This window comes from Battus philenor, unplaced genomic scaffold, assembly GCF_028537555.1.
Source record: "Battus philenor isolate CCGP_79_NKW_IND1 unplaced genomic scaffold, ilBatPhil1.0.hap1 SCAF_30, whole genome shotgun sequence".
Lineage (NCBI taxonomy): Eukaryota > Metazoa > Arthropoda > Insecta > Lepidoptera > Papilionidae > Battus > Battus philenor.
This window is the reverse complement of record NW_027181694.1, coordinates 2,576,065-2,594,376: the sequence shown is the minus strand read 5'-3', so window position 1 is coordinate 2,594,376 and position 18,312 is coordinate 2,576,065. Positions and strand designations below refer to the sequence as shown.

At 34.7% G+C, this 18,312-nt stretch overlaps 1 protein-coding gene across 1 annotated transcript; it reads right to left on the bottom strand.

The window, feature by feature from the left end:
* Positions 1-1,462: 1,462 nt before the first annotated feature.
* Positions 1,463-18,076, bottom strand: LOC137927371 (zinc finger protein 58-like). Its single transcript, XM_068771166.1, has 13 exons — positions 17,811-18,076; positions 14,715-14,849; positions 13,118-13,343; positions 11,628-11,742; positions 10,863-10,985; positions 9,642-9,759; positions 8,073-8,288; positions 6,327-6,454; positions 4,860-4,970; positions 3,865-4,068; positions 3,321-3,432; positions 2,418-2,525; positions 1,463-1,860 (listed from the first exon to the last, which is right to left on the bottom strand). Exons 1-13 carry the CDS (start codon positions 17,946-17,948, stop codon positions 1,681-1,683), a joined length of 1,914 nt encoding a protein of 637 aa, XP_068627267.1. The 5' UTR covers positions 17,949-18,076; the 3' UTR covers positions 1,463-1,680.
* Positions 18,077-18,312: the final 236 nt, after the last annotated feature.

Here is an 18,312-nt window from a genome sequence, read left to right as displayed (position 1 = left end):
TGAGATTTACAAGTACCCACATAATTTTTAAGATACAATTTTATTAGAATATGTCAAGTCATCCTTACAAATGAGAGACCTAGGTTCATGATCTGTGTATTTATTTGAATTCCACAATCCTTAACCTTAGGTTAGTTGGATGGATTTGTGATCATGTAAGAAAGGGACTAATATATAGCTACTTCCGCTATGCAGCAGTAGTTGTGCAATGAAGTGCACCGCCCGCCAGCGCGTGCGGTAAACAATGCGAAACACAACTACCACCGTTAATCCAACACGTGTTTCACCCCTCCACGGGGCATCCTCAGGAGTAATGTTACACCGACTAGTGCTAAACACCGAGTGAGCATGTCATCATGTCTCATATGTTCGATTCTATGTGAATTTTAACGAAACGACAAAAATAAATAAAATGTAGCTTCTTACATTTAAGATAGTTAAAATCCTCCAATATCATCTATAAGAAGACACATATCCCAACAGTGGGCACGATGAAAAACCTACCACCGTTTAAAACTTGTCATATTTAAATTCTATATTGCTTTTCATTTATAATATAGTTTTACGTGTATTTTTAATTTTAAAATTTAATATAAAATAGCATCGACCAAATTGGCAGGTTTTACTTTAAAAATTAATTAACAAGCCATTGTCATTAACTATAAATATACATATCTGTAAGTTAAGCCTAGTGTTTTTAATCTGTGTAATTGGTGCTATCTGTTATATTATCTGTGGCAACTAATGACACAAGACAGCTGCAAGGTCTGTGATTAATATGACTGTCAAAAATGTGCAAGTAATTATCACTAAATATTAGATATTCCGACATATATTTACACTTGACGGGTTGCCTTATTATGGAAGCCACTTTTGTATACTATCCTAGTCTAATCCAGATAATATATTATCAATATGTTAGTGAGGTTGGCTATTATGGAATACATTTTTGTATCCAAAATATTACAACCTGGATGATATTACCAACAATTATTAGTCATCTCTATACTTTTTTAGCTTCAATTACTTTTAACTTGCAAACATGTCTGATTATCCAATATGTATTGAATCTTTTTTTAATTAAGAACAACGCCATCTAGTTTTTATTTAGCTGCATTCTACCAAGGTTTTAATAAAAAGATATTTTTTCGGATTAAATTGATTCATTATCATTTCATCCGTAGGAGTTCCACAGCTGGACATAAGCATTCCCAATATATTTCTGATAGGTCTGATTGGAAGTGGTCTGTATGTAGCGTCTTCCGGCGACCACGCTGTGAAATGATTATACAATCTATTATGATCATTTCAATCGAAGGACGTCCCACTGATGGGCCTAGACCTCGTAAATCAGCGTATTCAGGTGAAGTTAACAAAGCTGTTTTTCCACTTTGTGGGTTGATGCCCTACGCTGGACATACGCCTTTCCACTGTGACCTTAACAAGGCCGTCTGTCCACCTTGTGGGCAGAGGTTTTCTAACTCATCTGTTCTGCGCTATGTGGCTTGCCAACTACCAGTTAGAGCTTTCAAGCCGCTGGGCATAACATATAATAATTATTATTATCCTTTTGAGCTTAATAAACAATGTTACACTTATAAATTAAAATTGCTTGCCTCTGTAACTCTATCTTCTCTTTTTTATTTCTCTTCTCGGTTCCTTTATCACTCTCTTCTACGGTTATGTATTGCTTTTAGTGTCGATAAACTCGACGACGCGTCTAATTGGAACAACGTTGTGAACCCTCTTCTTGTGTGTGTAGAGCGAGGCTTTCTGCTTGAAGGTCTGGTGACAGATGTCGCAGGATAGTGGACGTTCACCGGAATGAATCACCTCGTGTTGGTTGAGGGCCTTCTTGTCCTGATAATGAAGAAGAATTATATTCTTCTACTGTTAATTTTCTTTATTGCAGTGAATCAGATAATAATTGATATAAATTGTTACTTGTGTATATGTTAAAAAATTCGCATGTAACCGCATCTTTACATTTCTAACTCGCACTACAATTATCTGTGGTTTAAACTGTACTATATTCTCTATGCTCTATATCTAAAGGCTTTAAAGGATTGAATAAATAGATAGCTTATTTATCAGCAAAATCTTTAAACCTATTATCACTAAGAAATATAATTCAATATTTTTTTTTACTAATACAATAGACAGTCCAATAACTTTAGGCATTACAAAGTCTGTAGACAGATAGTAAACAATAATTAACTTTAATATGTAGTAATACGAATTTTGATTTATTTATAAATAAACCAAACATCCTGTAGGTGTGTCTGAAGATGCTGGATGCAAGCTGGTACCTACTGGTCTTATCGGAAATCTATGTGGGTTGCTTATGTCCGACAGTGGAAATCTTTCGTCTGAATTTATGATGATAATTGGAACATTCTTCTCTGAGTTATACTCACAGTGAATCCTTTCCCGCACTGCTGGCAGACGTGGTTCCGTGGTTTTTCCTTTTTCTCCCCGTGAACTCTCATCATATGTTTCTCCACATTGGCTCTGGACGCTATTGGCTGAACGAGAGAAGAGACAATTCATTAGATGTCAATTAGTAACCTTCCCCTCTGAATTAGAGAGTCAGTATACCGGTAAATTTTTGAAAAGATTCAAAACTTGCTGCTGGAAAAATCGTCATAGCTCTCTTATGACATATGTATATAGCATATGTTAAATAAAGAATTTGACAGGCGAAGGTTATTATTCAATAAACAAATATTTAAATGACACTCCTTGGCAGTGAATTCGCTTGATTATGATATGATTTCAATTTAGGCTATAACTGATAGTGTGTATGCATAAATCTATGTTAAACTTTATTAAAACATGTATTGTTGTAGATTCTTCCCGATTCTTCTCCACAATTATAATGCCTTGCGATGCAGATTATTTATTTCTAATCCTTTCATCAACTTACATTGCCTTTCCATAAGAATACTACAGATTTACATTTTGTTCTGTTTGCTTTATTTTTATATCTTTATTTGCTAATTTCATTTTAACATTCTTATTTTCTCTATATTTATCACAGATTGAAGCGTTTATCTTTAAAAGTCAACAAACAATTGTTTTTTGCCTACTTGTTCTTTTTAATGGTCTTTCCTATGAACCTTCTGCAGAACTAGTAAGGTGCCGCGACTGTCCTTGTTGACCATAACTGACTTTTATTAAGTTTGGGAAGGAGGCAGCAGATAGACATTTTCACCTATGTATGGAGTCATCATGATATCTTTGGTAACATGAGACCTAGAGACTTGAGGGAGTGTTTCCTTAAGTTTGCAAAGTAAGGTTTTTAATTTATAAAATAATACCTTATCACAAATGGGACATTTATGAGATGTCTTCCCGAGATGCTGGTAGTTGAAATGGTCTTGCATGGCTTCCTTCGTGGGGTAACCCTTGTTGCACATTGGACAGGGAAATCTAGAAAATGACACAGATAAAATAAATTAATTATATATAGCAGGGGTGGCAAAACTGCGGTTCGCAAGCCACATAAGGCTCTTTAAACGACCATTTTTGGCGCCGATTATTTGTCGAATTATTTCTATATATATGTGTGTGTGTGTATACGCTTACACATATATGCTTCATTCAAGTAGGTTAAAACTAAAAAGTACAGGAGGGTTTATTACGGCGCCTTTTTTGGGGGCAACACGTACCTCCTATCTTACGGGTCAGGGAATTATTTACAAATATTTTTACCATCATTATTCTTTTTTATTTATATTCTCTTCACCGGTTCTTTACAATATCTACTACTTTTTTCAATTTACAGTCCTTACACACGTAGTCTTTCTTCATCACATTCTTTGATATCAGGTAGTGATAAGTACAGGAGGGGTAAGTACTCACTTAAAGACCTGGTCGGATGCATGGGCTCTCGAGTACTTGAGATGCGCGTGGTAGGTGGTGAGGTGGGAGAACAGCTTGCAGCAGTCGGCGCACTCGTACCGGCCCTTGCTCTGGTGCCGCTGCACGTGGTACTTCAGCTGGATCACGCGCACCATCTTGTGGCAGACGGGACACTCCTCTCGCGGCGGTGGACCTTCGTGCAGTCTATACGCGAGGACACACCATGAAGGTCAGAACTATATTTAGAGGTAGATGGAGTGAAGGTGTAGATGGTAAATGAGAAGATTTACTTGATCCATGGAGATGTGATTGAAATATTAGGTGAGATATTTAGATGGTAGATGAAGAGAAGATCTAGGTTACCTACCTAAATATTCTCCTTTTCTATCACCTAAATCTTGGTGGTGTATGAGGTAATTTATACGGTGGATGGAACCGAAGTTTAGATGGTAGATTTGGGGAAGATTTAAGAGACAGATGACAAGATTTAGGCGGTACATGAGGAGAATAGTTAAGGAAAGATTTAGGTGGTACGTGAGCAAAAGATTTAGGTAGTACACAAGAGAAACATTAAGGTAGTACATGAGAAGAAGGTCTAGATTACCTATTCTACCTAAACATTCCCTTTTTCTGCCACCTAAATCTTGGTGGTGGATGGAGAAATTTAGGTGGTGGATGGAAGCGTAGACTTAGATGGTAGATGAGAAGATTTAGGTGGTAAAAGGTGTAAAGATTTAGGTAGTAGATGTGAAGAAGATTTAAAAGATAGGTAGGGAAAAGATTTATAAAATAGAGGCGGTTTTAATTATGAAGGAGACAAATGTTATCTTAAGAGGAAGATTGTGATGAGACATGCTTAATTCTCAAGACAATCCTGATATGGTGGTAATCAGAATTTTGAGAAGATAGAGAAAGATAAAAGATAAATAAAAGGTGATTCATTAGTCCAGTATTTACAAGGAATTTTCTATATCAAGTAAAGTGGAAATATTTACTTAAGATGAGTCGCAAGGGTGGTTTTGTTGACAAATCTCTTCTTGCAGTGATCACATTGAAGTCCTTCTCTATGGAACCTTGCGACGTGATTCTTTCTCGCCCGAGAATTCCTGAAAATTTATGTAATCTGAATAAATATATTTTAACTAAATCTTTCTTAAAATTTAGTAAAGACTTCTTAAGGAATATTGAGAAATTAAACAAAATTTTACCACCAGATGCGGTCCACCTAGTAGTGGACGTTTTTTTTTGGTTTTGGGGGGAAATCTTCCGGATGTTCAAGATGCTCTGCCTCTGGGGGGGAAGACAGGGCATGTGGTATTCCTAATTAGGGGGTATCCACACTGCGTCAACTGGCTAGTCACCGTTGTAGAAATTTTAGGCCATAACTTAAAATCAATTTAATACTGAAATATCTGCGTTTGATACTTTCGGGGACTCTGGTGATTTTAGGGATATAATGGATACTTGTCATTTTCTATACACGGCTGTGCATCAAGGTAAATCCTTACACCGTACCCGAAAGGAATTGATGATAAAATGTGGTGATGAACAGGAATTTTACATGGAAAATAAATATTGGTTATATAAAATTAGACAGTTGAAGATTATGTGGAGGATCATCTTATAAGCTTCTCCATTGCTTATTCTCTATAGAAAGCCGAGTTTAGAATAGTATGGAGAGAGCTTGTCATCGATTCTGTTTCAAGACGGACATGACATTTAAAAACAGACAGATGACTGAGAAGAGAATAATTCAAATAATAGTTTTTGACGACTGTCAAAATTTGTCTAGGTAAAGGTGTTTCAATTAACTTTGTGGTGTTTATAAGAAATTAAGAGTTTTTTATTTTATTACCAACAATTTTATTTCATATTTTCCATAAAAACCTTTCTTATGCCTTAACAAACATATAAATAAGAGATTAGTAGAATTTGATATGCTATTCCGTAATGACTATTAATTTGATAACATAGATTTTAAAATGTAATTTTTGATTAAAATAGATAAGTAGTGGAAAATGTTATTCTTTATTTATATAATTAAGATAAAAAAGGTTTTTACAGAGGAATTTGAATTAATAAATTGGTAATAACATAGTGAAGACTCTACATTTTATCATAGTAACTTGAAATACTTGTATTTAGTAAAAATTTGACAGTCGTCAAAAATTTGACGTAAATCAAAAATATTAAAAAGGCATGTTTTACGGAAAAAAATTATAAATGAAAATAACAGACAATATATAGAGATAACTACACTCGGTAATAAGGAATTTAAATAGTAAAAGGCCTGGACGATCGCCTATCTGCTTATCTGGTCAAGTCAAACCAATTTCTTGACTCTTTATCACTATTGTTCTGCAGTAAGCAGAAAATAGCATAGTATGGAGAGAGCTTGGGAGACACGGACGTAATGGTCAGAAATGAAGAAATGACTGTGACGTTATAATCAAATCACTTACTTAAAGAACATATCACATTCCAGACATTTATAGCCGACGATCGTGGTTTTAGATAACAGTTTCCTCAAGTTCTGAGGTTCCGTATTTGAAGATGGTGATGATTCTTCTTTCTGCTTCCTTTTCCGGCTCTGAAATAAAACATGTTTCTCTACATTCACTTCTTGACAATATTTCAATGGTTTCAAATTAATACATATACAAGTAAAAGTTTTAACCGGAAGATTGTTTAGACAATAGGTCAGCAAAAATCTTTGAGGCTTTTGAACAGGTTTAACAAATAATAAATATTGAAATATTAAAATTTATTATTTTTAAAATGTCATTGCAGACTGTACTGCCAAAAGCCATTGACTTGTTACATTCCAAAAGAAAAAAATAAACTAATGTGACATATTTCAGAGTGACCACTTTATAAAAGTTTATTAGAAAGAGTGTAAAATTTTCAGAGCTTTTTGCTGACAAATAAGCTAAACATTCACAATTCAAGTTTTTTCACCCATAACCAATTACCCTGTATATGATTAACTGTCTTTGGTCTACTCCGTATGGCCCACACTGTGCACATCTTATGTGTGTGTGATTTTTAACATGACAAACAAATTATTGTTGCCAAACTATATATAGTAAAATCTCTTTATTCATGTGTTCCATAAATATGCCGCGAATACAGAAACCGTGAATACAGAAAGTATTTATAAGGGATTATGTGGGATATGTTCCTAGGTGACGAAAAAAAAATCAATTTAATTGAATTTTTTGAACATTTTGATTAATTATCTTAAATTAAACAATGGTTTAAAGAATTTTGTAATTTTCTCTCGCTTGGCAGATTTTAAAAGCTGCTATACAATTTACAAAATAGAACATAAGACTTCGTTCCACAGATGGGTCAATGGTTATAAAGAAATCCTTAGACCTTCGCTAAGATTTTTCAAATTACATGTCACATTCAGTACTAGTTGAAGCCTCTTCTTCAATGGGCTGTGAATTAAACATTTCCTTCGAGACAGATTCAGTCAAATCTTCATCTTGCATTTCATGCAATTTCTGAATGTCACTTGATTCGTGTTCTCCTGTTCGAACTCATCTCGTCCTATTCCATTCTCTTTGACTGATTGCAATGAAAGTTTGAACTTGCACAGATTCTTCATTTACCGCAGTCAGAGAAGGCCACAGTTTATTCCAGCATGACATCAACATGCATGGCATTAGTTCTTCCAATGATACTTTTATGTTTACCATGCATTTTTCTATGTCAAATTTCTTCCAAAAATATACTTTATTTGTTGAGTAATAAGGTTGCTTTCATTCTGTTTGTTTACATTCTCAAAGACACCGTCACGGTGAAGGCGGCTTACGTCAATGTCCTCGGCGATATCTATATATTTATAGTTTTATTTTACTTTTTTCATTAGTCCATTTGACAGCATTTAGGATATTGGTTAATACCTAATGGAATCATTTTATTGTTATGTATATACTTGTTAGATCGATTAAATTAGTTTTTTATACAGGAAATACCAACGAAGAAATGAACGAAGAAAGCGTGACTAAAAAGCTTTTACTGTACTTATAAGGGCTAAAGTGTGAAATTTTGGAAAAACATTTTCTATAAAATCTCTCAATCCTATTGCAAGTGGAATTTGGTAAAATGAAAAATGTCTCTTTTACAAAAAAAAATTTAAATGTTAGTTGCAGGTATTTATTTAACATCAAAAATTTTGTTAAGAGACTTAAAGTTGTCACCTTTTTCTCAAGTGCGGCGTCCCCAATCTTGATTAGCGATCGTGGTGTCTTCCTATCAAGGTGCGAGTGCACGTGCACCTGCGCCAGCTGTGCACTGCCCTCCGCGTGGCCGCACATGCGACACACGTGACGCACGTAGTGACTCTGCAGGTGCTGGGACTGCTTATCCTCTTCCACAAACACGAAGCAGATCTTACACGCCACGGTACCGGGTCTCTGGAATCAAAGGAAAGACAAATATTGTTTTTCTTCTTCATTAAATACAAAACCATCATCATCACCATATTATAGGATCGCCATTATGATGGATCTTAACAATGTCGTTGTTCCACCTACATAGGTCGCGTCTATCAACTTGTGGTCACAACACGAGAATCTTTCAGATCCAGTTGCACTTTGTTGTACAAGTGATGTGTGCAATCCAATGCCACTTAAGATAAGCGATACAAAATATCTTTATTCAAGTAAACAATATGTGTTTATTTTGCACTTTTGTATCAATTATTCTAACATTATAAATACACCTATCCCCCAATTTACACGGTACTCGTTTTACACGTTTTCGCTTTTACACGGTTTTCCAAATAAGTTTTTTTTTGTTTTTACTGCACTCTACTAAATGCTACTGTGATTGAACACGTGTGCTGTGTACACATTTCACGGGGAATCCCGAACTTATGTGCTGACTTGCTGTACACGCACACTGTGTCTGTATTTCTTTGCTTAATATTAAAGTTTTATCTACGGAAAATTGTATTTGAGTGAAAGTTTTACAGTTTCAGAAAGTGATAAAGGATAATAAAACACCTTTGGTTTTATTTTTTGTTCTTCTGTTTAATGTATTGCAATTAAAAAAAAAAACAGTGTTTCCGTAATATATTAAATATTTTAACTTGTCATTGAATTTTATTTTTATTTCTGTGTACACCTAAAAATATTGAAAAGAATCACAACTGTTAAATAGCAAAATTATGCAATTTCTGCAAGCTTCTCGATTTGACGAATTTTTAATTTTCGGTTAACACGTTTTCCTCAGGAATGTATCTACCGTGTAAATCGGGGGATAGGTATAGTAAGCTACTAAAATAATTTAATATATGAAGAGAAGGGTCTTTGACTAATATGTTTTTATGGCCCCCCGTTTTCGTTCAACTACCATGTGCAAGCTGGGACATTGTTATTTCATTCATTCCTCTCTTGTCTTTCATTCATTCCTCTGCGGTCCTTCTCATTCTCTTCCATTCCCTTTATACTTTGTTACTTTTTATACATCAGCCAATTTGTTGCTCGTGATGGCTTATGGATCCAACTTGTGGTCTTTTACGATGGGCCTAAACAGTTTAAGGTCCCCAAGACAGCAACGTAGGCTATGCCCGGAGTTTCGCTGTGAGATCGAATAAGAAATGAAATCCAAAGAAGAATCAAAGTCTCTGATGTAGTTTGAAAAATTGTTCATCTAAAGTGGAAGTGAGCGAGGCACACTCATGCAACTGACAGATGGATATTGTCTTGTACAAAAACTATTGGACCTTCCTATATAGATCAGGTTATAGGCAAGTATATACTCACAGCTTTATGCGCAGAAACGTAATGCTCTTTAACTTGCTGCTGGTTGTAGAAGCCCACAATACACAACTCACATTTATACACTGCACTTGCATATTGGATTTTTTCCTTTGCTTCCTCTCTGGAATAATTAAGTAAAATTATACAGGATGATTGGTTATAGATGTAAAAGCCACCCTATCTCAAAATCAAAGTTTTAGAAATATTACTTAACATATTCATAATTTAGTAAGAAAAAGAGTTAGCTAAATTTCAGTTACTATTTCAGATGAAGGTGTGAGGGTTGGTTGTTGGTGCAGACCCAGCGTCCCATAGTAGGTAATTCAACGTAAGCAAAACACTTGACGAATGTTTTAAACTTAAAATATCACAGTTTAAAAATCTGTGTACAAAAATCTTATAAATCTTTTCTTGCCTTCTAGTCGTCATTGCAACGCGTCAGAGAGATCGAAATACACAGTCAAAGACAGAGTAGAAAAATAGATGCGTTCTTAAATAATGAGATTGGTTGCGTTCAAACGGACACCACAGATGTATTCCTATACAGGGTCATTGGTTATAGTTATAAATGCTATAAAGCAGTGTATGTATAGCACGCTAGTCAGCATAATGGTTTAATGTTTTTACACCTATTTTAAATCAACCTGTATTTTGATCCACTTGAAATTATTGAAATATGACAGGCTAAAAACTTCCGGTAGTAAAAAGTCTGTAGAAAAAGAAAATTAATAATTAATTTTAATATCTAGTAACCATATTTTTAAAAGCTTTTCCTAGCTATATTATCTTTGTTATTAACATTGTTCCAGATTAGATTTTTGAAGCATGTACTACTAATTGACGGCAAATGACCTATACATCCATACATATATTACACCTGTAACCAAACACCCTTTATCTAAGACAAGTTGTTCTCGACCCACTAAAAATCCATTATTGGTAATTTTTAACACACGAAAGGAACATATTTTGGCCAAGTTTTATATTTGTAGTTTGAAAATAATTTATTAATGAATTCTTCCTCAACTTCCTTGTGGGGAAAATTTAAAATCTGACTTGTAGTTAGCGAAAGGAATATTCCTACTAAATTTTGAGTTACCAACTCTCATAGTTTAAGAGATATCATGATGAGTCAGTACATATATATACACATACACAAACATATAATACACACATATATATACAGAAACACATATATAGATTAGTTTTAGCGGCTGAACTCACCTAAATGCCAGCATATCTTCTTCGTTCATATACTCTGTTATGTAACCAGCTTTCAAATCCGGTTTATCACCCGTGCCATCCTTTTGTTCATCATCCAGGAGTGTGTTTGCTTTGTCCATTGTGCTGGAATTTCAAACTGCATAAATATTATTACTTATTTAATACATTCAATATTATTCATGGTGATTGTTAAGAACATGCCATCCATACCTAGCTAGCATATATGCAATAATATATCCCGCGCATACATTTGCATTCTCATTAACATTTCAGATATACAATGTTCACTGCTGGACATAGACCTCCCGCATTGAATTTCTAGGACTAGTTCAAAGAGGCCTGCATCTCGACTCTTAGGCCCTAGCAGCTTTCTGTACTTATTATTTGCTCTTTGTTCCCGGTTGATTTCGTTCATCTACAAATATCATCATCATTTCATCCAGAACTGGACATAGGCCTTCTCTATATATTTTCAATAAGATGCCAAGAGGACACGTGCATTCAGCGTCTTTCGACTACTTTACAGAGGTTGCATGTCATAGACTGTCAACCTTTTTGCTGGATGTTGCTTGTGGGTAAGTGGTCTCGTCTAGAACTTCATGACCCCAACAGCTATTTATTTAATGTCTTGTAATCTGCCACTTAATGATGAATTGTCTGCCACATCACTGAAGGTAGTGGACATTAAGGGCTCAAACTATAAATACTCGTAACTCCGAAGGCTATGTTCATGGTAGCTTACTTTCTATCCTTGATTATCCATACCTGATAGTAAGTTCCGGTAGTACAAACTCGGTATGCTTGTATACCTCCTGAGATACCAAAGGTTCTGCGTTGATAACAATGTGGGGAACTGTCGTTGCATTTTCTAATGTTATGCCTGAAATTTTATAATGGCAACACTATCATATGACCCTTATTCTCAACATTGGAAGACACAGGATGCTAAACCTCCAACTGGAAATATTTGAAATCTCAGGGTGATGCCAATGTCCAACAGTGGACATTTTAGGGCTGAAATAATTTTGATGATGTGTAAATAACTTTGTCATATGAAATACTTCTACATATCACTTTTAGCACAAGTAAGATAATAAGATAAATAAGTAGTAAATAATTTTGAACAGTTGAAATTTATTTTAGTATAAAGAAAAGCACTCAACATCAAATCACATTTGGTAATTTGTGCAAGCAGAAATATAATAAAATAGGTTTTGAGATAGTTTCTTTTTAATGGTCATAGGTAAATTCACTACAAGTCATTTAAATAGGTAATTATTCATTTTATTATTAAAAATACAGAAATCACATAATTAGAATGTTTAATGGAATCAGGCATTACTTTGCGAAAGTCCATTCAAAGTAAGAATAGGACCAATATTTAGCCAATACCGCACTTCTTCCATGGGGCATCTTCAGGAGTTATGTTTCGTTCAGGAGGGGTAAACATGTGTTGAGTGATTTGGCGGTGGCAGTTGTGTGATTCGCATTGTTTTGCCGCATACGCATTTGTCAGCGGGCTGGAGGGCTGTGCACTTTGTTGCACGACTACTACTGCATGTGCGGAAGTGGCTAAATATTGGTCCTTTTCTTACTTAATAAGAATGTAACAAGAGTCCATTTTTATAACAATTAGAATTAGATTGATTTCCCTTATAATGGCATACTTCAACTTAACATTACGAGGAATTGAAATACTCTCTGATATATTTTATTTTGTGGTAACTTTTATAATATCTTTAATGCTATAGAAAGCTATTTATTCCCGAGTAATATAATCAATTAAAAAATCATTCCAACTATATTATAAATTATTATATGAGCAACAAATTTATATACAATGATATAAAGATCTTTATTGTGACATATGAAATCATTGCAGATATTACCAGACATGACTGCTAGCAAATGAATGAACTGGTATCAAAGCTGGTGGACACGGGAAGTGTCACATTCTAGAATGAAACGGAACAGTGTGCTTATGCTAGGTGTGGGATTCAGAAGACACATAGTTTCCTTATATCTCAAATTTAAAATTGACACTATCTAAGTACAATGGCTTATTATGTATCACAGATACCCGTGTTACAGAAACAAGGGATATTTAAAGGTTTTTCTTTTATAAACTTATTAAGTTTATTACAAGATATTTCAGAGACAATGAGAGATGGAGGGATGAGATAGGAGAGTATTGTAATACCATGCAGTCGCCCACAGAACAGTTAACCATAGTTGTTTCAAGTTATAATGCTCACCTCCCAATATATTCTCTTCTAATTCCAAATTAATATTCTCTCTCACCGCTTGAGCGATATCATAGCTCTCATTTTTAACATTATCTGTTGTACTAATTGCAATGTACTGCGGTGACCACTCCGTCAAGATTTTTGTTGTATGATCAAAATATATTTTATCATAACCCCTTTTCGAAATGGATTCCAGAGATGACAGACACTGTGACAAGTATGTATGATCCACGATCTGTAAAATATCAAAATTGTTAGTCCGCCAATAAATTTTAAATCATAATTTTAAAATCTATCTAATCTACAAATTAAGGTGTGTTTACAATGCTAAAAGTGAAAATGTGTTTACACGCGAGTAATTTTTTAAGATTTGTGCAAATATATTGGATTTATCATCTTCTCAGTTCATAAAGGAAGAAATGAAGTCATTCCAAATTCCATTGCAGTCTCTTCAATACTTTTGTAAGATATTGAGACAAACGATTGACTTTCTTAATGGGCACCAACATTTACAAAAAAAATGTAAAAATGTGTTTACATGTAGCCTCTTTTTTAAAAAAGGTGAGCAAGTAACATTTTATGTGTATGTTTATTTTCTCATCGACTTAGTAGATGGAAACGTCGTCCTAATAACTATATGCTTACTAACTATGTATGCTTGGTATTCCGTCATGTGTTTACAATAGTCTGAGACATTAAGTAGTATTAAATTCCATAATAAAAATTAAAATTGTACAGTAAACGAACAATAAACATTAACATTAGAAAACATGGTCTGCACAATGAAATTTCATTTCTGCTCAGTATTTTGGAAAAATATATGACGTTACTTCGAAAAACTCAATATGGCGACCGAGGTACTGCACTTCCGTCAACTAGATCCGTAATATATGTTTCAAACGATGCTATGTTCATATTTAAAATTACAGTACAATAATTGAAATTAAATGTTAAAACATGATCTGATTTGTAACAAAATGTATTTTTATGTGAAAGAATTATCATACATTCAATTGCAAATATTTATAAAATTGCATTACAAATAGCACACAGTTATTTCTCGCGATAAAAAATTAGTCCAAAAATAAGAAAACCATAGTGTTAGTAGGAATGATAAACAGAAAAATCAGAATACGCGTCCTGAACAATGAAAATTTTTATCTACATATAAACACATCCTTACATCATTAGTCTTAAGTAAAGACGTTAATTGTAATATATCAAGGGTGGCCAACCTGCGGTTCGCGAGCCATATGCAGCTCTTTGAAAGATTATTTTAGGGATCATAATTCTAACCAGTATTTGAAATATTCACTAATTTATCTATCCTATCAGCACCATTTATCTAATTTGAAATAATTATCTGTGTCAATCCTTACTACCTAAATTCTATAAATATTTTGTACTTTTGTTTATATTTTTTTAATAAATATAATTTCTGTAAAAAAAAATATACCCTTTTAAATGTGTATTTAAATGAGGTTCGTGAAAATTTTCAAATTTAGAAAAATGAGTCCGACTATCAAAGAACTTGCTCACCACTGGTATATATTATTGTGAAATTAACATAACAAAACTCAAAATGAACTGTAAAATACCACAATACCTCCTGAGATCCACTAGTCGTGAGGACTTGGAGGTTCACCTGAGCTGCATGTACCCTTTTCTTGAATTTGTTAAATTTCCTCATGATTGCGGTACATTCCCAACAAAGTTGTATATGGTCAGACAATGGATCCAACTGAAAACACAATTTTGTAAATTTATTATTAAAGCCCTAGGACATTCACTACTGGAAATAGGGCTCTCTCCTAATGATTTCCAATAAGACTGATACAAAGCATCCAGCATTTTCCTATTAAATTTATCGGTTATATTTATAATATTCATCCAGTGGGTGGATATCATACACTGTACTTGTAGCTCCATAGTCTTCACTCCAGAAAGTTAAGAATCTGGCATCCATTTGTTAGTCTCACAACTGCCACTTAAACCTGCCAATCTACATAATTTCTATACCTGGTGTCAATAAGTTGACAAATTAAAAATGCACACTTGCACAGGCTGCCAATTTAAAGTTTAACTTTTACTTTTTAAATTTTATATTAATATTATTTTAATTAAAGTTTAACTTTTACGTAAAATAAATTCCGGATTTACATTGATTGATTTTTAATTGAATATTAGTAATTTGCGCCTACCAGTTGCATGGGGACGCTCGTACGTTATTAAGGCTCTTCGCGGTAAAGCTTTGACGGGGTGTGTTGCTGGAGTGTGCTTGTCCGGCAGCACGGACGGATCCCTTTTCGGCCCGAAAAGGGATCCGGATCCAATTACGGTTCGCCCACGCTGTTCGCGGTTAGGGAGCGGGCGGCCGCTTACTAAAAGCGGGTGTTGTGGCGCGGTAGGTGTTTTGTTTTGTTATATAGAACGCGACGACCTGTGTAAAGTGTTGCAGGTGCAGTGGTTGCTGATGATGTTGAGAGGTTTGCGCTTGCTGAGTGTCTGCAGGGGTTGCGGTGTGGCGAGTGTTCCATGGGAACCCTCTGATGGGCGTGCGGAGAACGTCTTTAGGACGTCTCTTGGTCTTTACTGATTGATGTGCGGGGGGAGCAGCGTGAGACGCTATCTATTAGGGGATTGGCATGTGCGGAGGCCTACTCAAACTAAGTTTTTGAGCAAGCCAGAAAGAACTCTTGGACCGTGGGGAGTTTGAGGTCGCAATGGAGGTCAACGTTGCGCTGGAACCAATCCGACCCCGTTGTTATCCGGGTGAAGCGGTTTTGGAGCGTCTGTAGAGCGTTGATGGCGGTGGGTGCGGCGTGCGCGAATACAACGCTCGCGTAAGAGAAAATTGGTCTTACGCAAGCCTTGTACAAGTGCAGCTTGTGCCTAAGGGACAGTTTGCTTGAAAATCAAATGATAGGGCAAAGCCTACTGAGGATGTGAGAGGCTTTATTCCTGACTTGGCGAATATGTTATTTAAATGTTAGTTTGGAGTCGAAGGTGACCCCGAGGCATTTGACCGAATCCTTCCAAAGGATGGGCCGGTCGAACAGGGTGACGGTGCCCCGGTCGGCGAGGGGCTTGTGCTTGCGTGTCCGGGGGGTCGAAAGTAGACGCGAAAATATAATCGCCTAGCTTTTGTCAGGATTAACGTTTATACTCCATTTCCTAAACCACTCGCCTAGGCGGGTGGCCGCGGCTTGGAGATGACATGAAAAACCCGCGTTTTATGCGGCATTCCCTTCTTAAAGTGCGCGAAAGAGACGCCAAATGGAACGCCCTCATTCGCAAATATAAATAGAAGTCATTTTTCGAAATAAAATCACTCTCAATCGAAACATCTTTTTTTAAACATGCAACACTAAATTGGTGACCCAAAACAGCTGACAGTACTAAAATAGCAATGGCAATCATATATAATTAATGCACAAATTGTGAATTATACAACATTGTATCCTAAGAATCAAATCCACAACCTATGATTACGAGTCTCAGTCCTCAACCACTGGGCTGCCACTCAATGCAGATGTAGATTCTTATCACTAACCAATGGCCACTTGCGCCTTAACATTCTGGAATTTACATTTCAGCAAATGCAGCAAGACATCCCTCACAAGGTGCATAAACAACCTTATTCAGGTTGTTGAAGGTGCTGGATGGAGAGTACTTCCAACCAGTCAAATTGGAAATCTAAGGAAGAAGCCTTAGTCCAGTAGTGGACATCTTATGGCTAAATGATGATGACAACAACTTATCACACACACTAGCAGTACACTACAATGACAAGTAGAGATGCATTAATCTTTTTATCTCTGGATATGTGTGGTGATTGGTTATAAATGTAACACTTAAAAAGGGTGAAAATTAGGCTCATTTGACAGCAAAAAGTTTTGTACATATTTTCAATCACCTTATATAAAGTGATCACAACATCACTACATTACACTAAATAAGAAAATGATGTGCTTTATGATTGCTCATGGTAACACTCCTTGGATCCAATGAGTGCAAATTCTTTAAACTTCAAAAGACTGCTTAGAATGTTATTCAATTCCAATTCCAGGGTGACTGCAAGGAACCATAACTTGATCAACTAATATAATTATTAATCCAGTGTAATAGCAACTATTTTGGGTATATAGGTGATTGGAAATAGGTGTGAAAAGCTTAAAAGAGGTGAATGTGTAGTTTGTTATTCATCAATTTAAGAATGATACACCTTACACAAAAATTAATGGTTTCAGAAATAATAATGTAGTCACAAATTACTAATAAAAATTGTTTTCGAACTACGTATTAAGATATACCAAAATAAATTACTGTTATCTGTCTATCCTTGCAGACTTTAAACTATCAGAAGCTACTGGCATGTCGCATTACCATGAAATATATAAATTAATTTTATATACGTATTATCGTACATGTATTATGTATCATAGTGATCATATATATGACAACCAAAAAAGTTCTATTTCTACAATTGGCTTAAATTAGTCTTGTTTAATTAAAAATATTTGATAAATTAAAATTTTTTCGTAAACACAACATATATTTATTTAGCGTTTTAAGTTTATTACTAAATTAAAATAATTTTTAAAGTATATAGACCTATTTAATAAGCATTATTTATAACCATATCAAAATAATTACACTTTAATAATTTAATTATAAAGTTCAAAACTAAAAAAATACTCACTTCGCCCGCGAAATCAAACATTAGCAGCCGAAATATTTGGAAGACTTCTGTGTGTTCCTCAAATATCATTAAATCCCGATCCGAGCTCAGACAGGTATTGCAGACTTTGCGGTATTGTTTATCCACATCTTGCTCCATTTTTCTATTTAATATCAACTATTTTTCAAGACTTTTGAACTAACCGAATAATACCCAATAACTTTCGAATCACAACAAAAAGTAATACTCCCATGTAAAATAGACGAAAATTGATGAACAACCTTAAATAGCACAACGACACTACAAAATGGCTGCTTAGTTGCTTCACACAATGTTGCTAGTATACATAAAAAACTCATGACTGTCGGTGTTATTTATATTATAAACAAAAGCTTTATATCTAATAATACTCATAAAGATTGTAACGTTTCATATCTATTTTCATACCCATAACTTTGTTTACGAGTGCTGTGAAATACTATATTTTAATAGATAACTATAATACGAATAAGTTTAAAAGAAG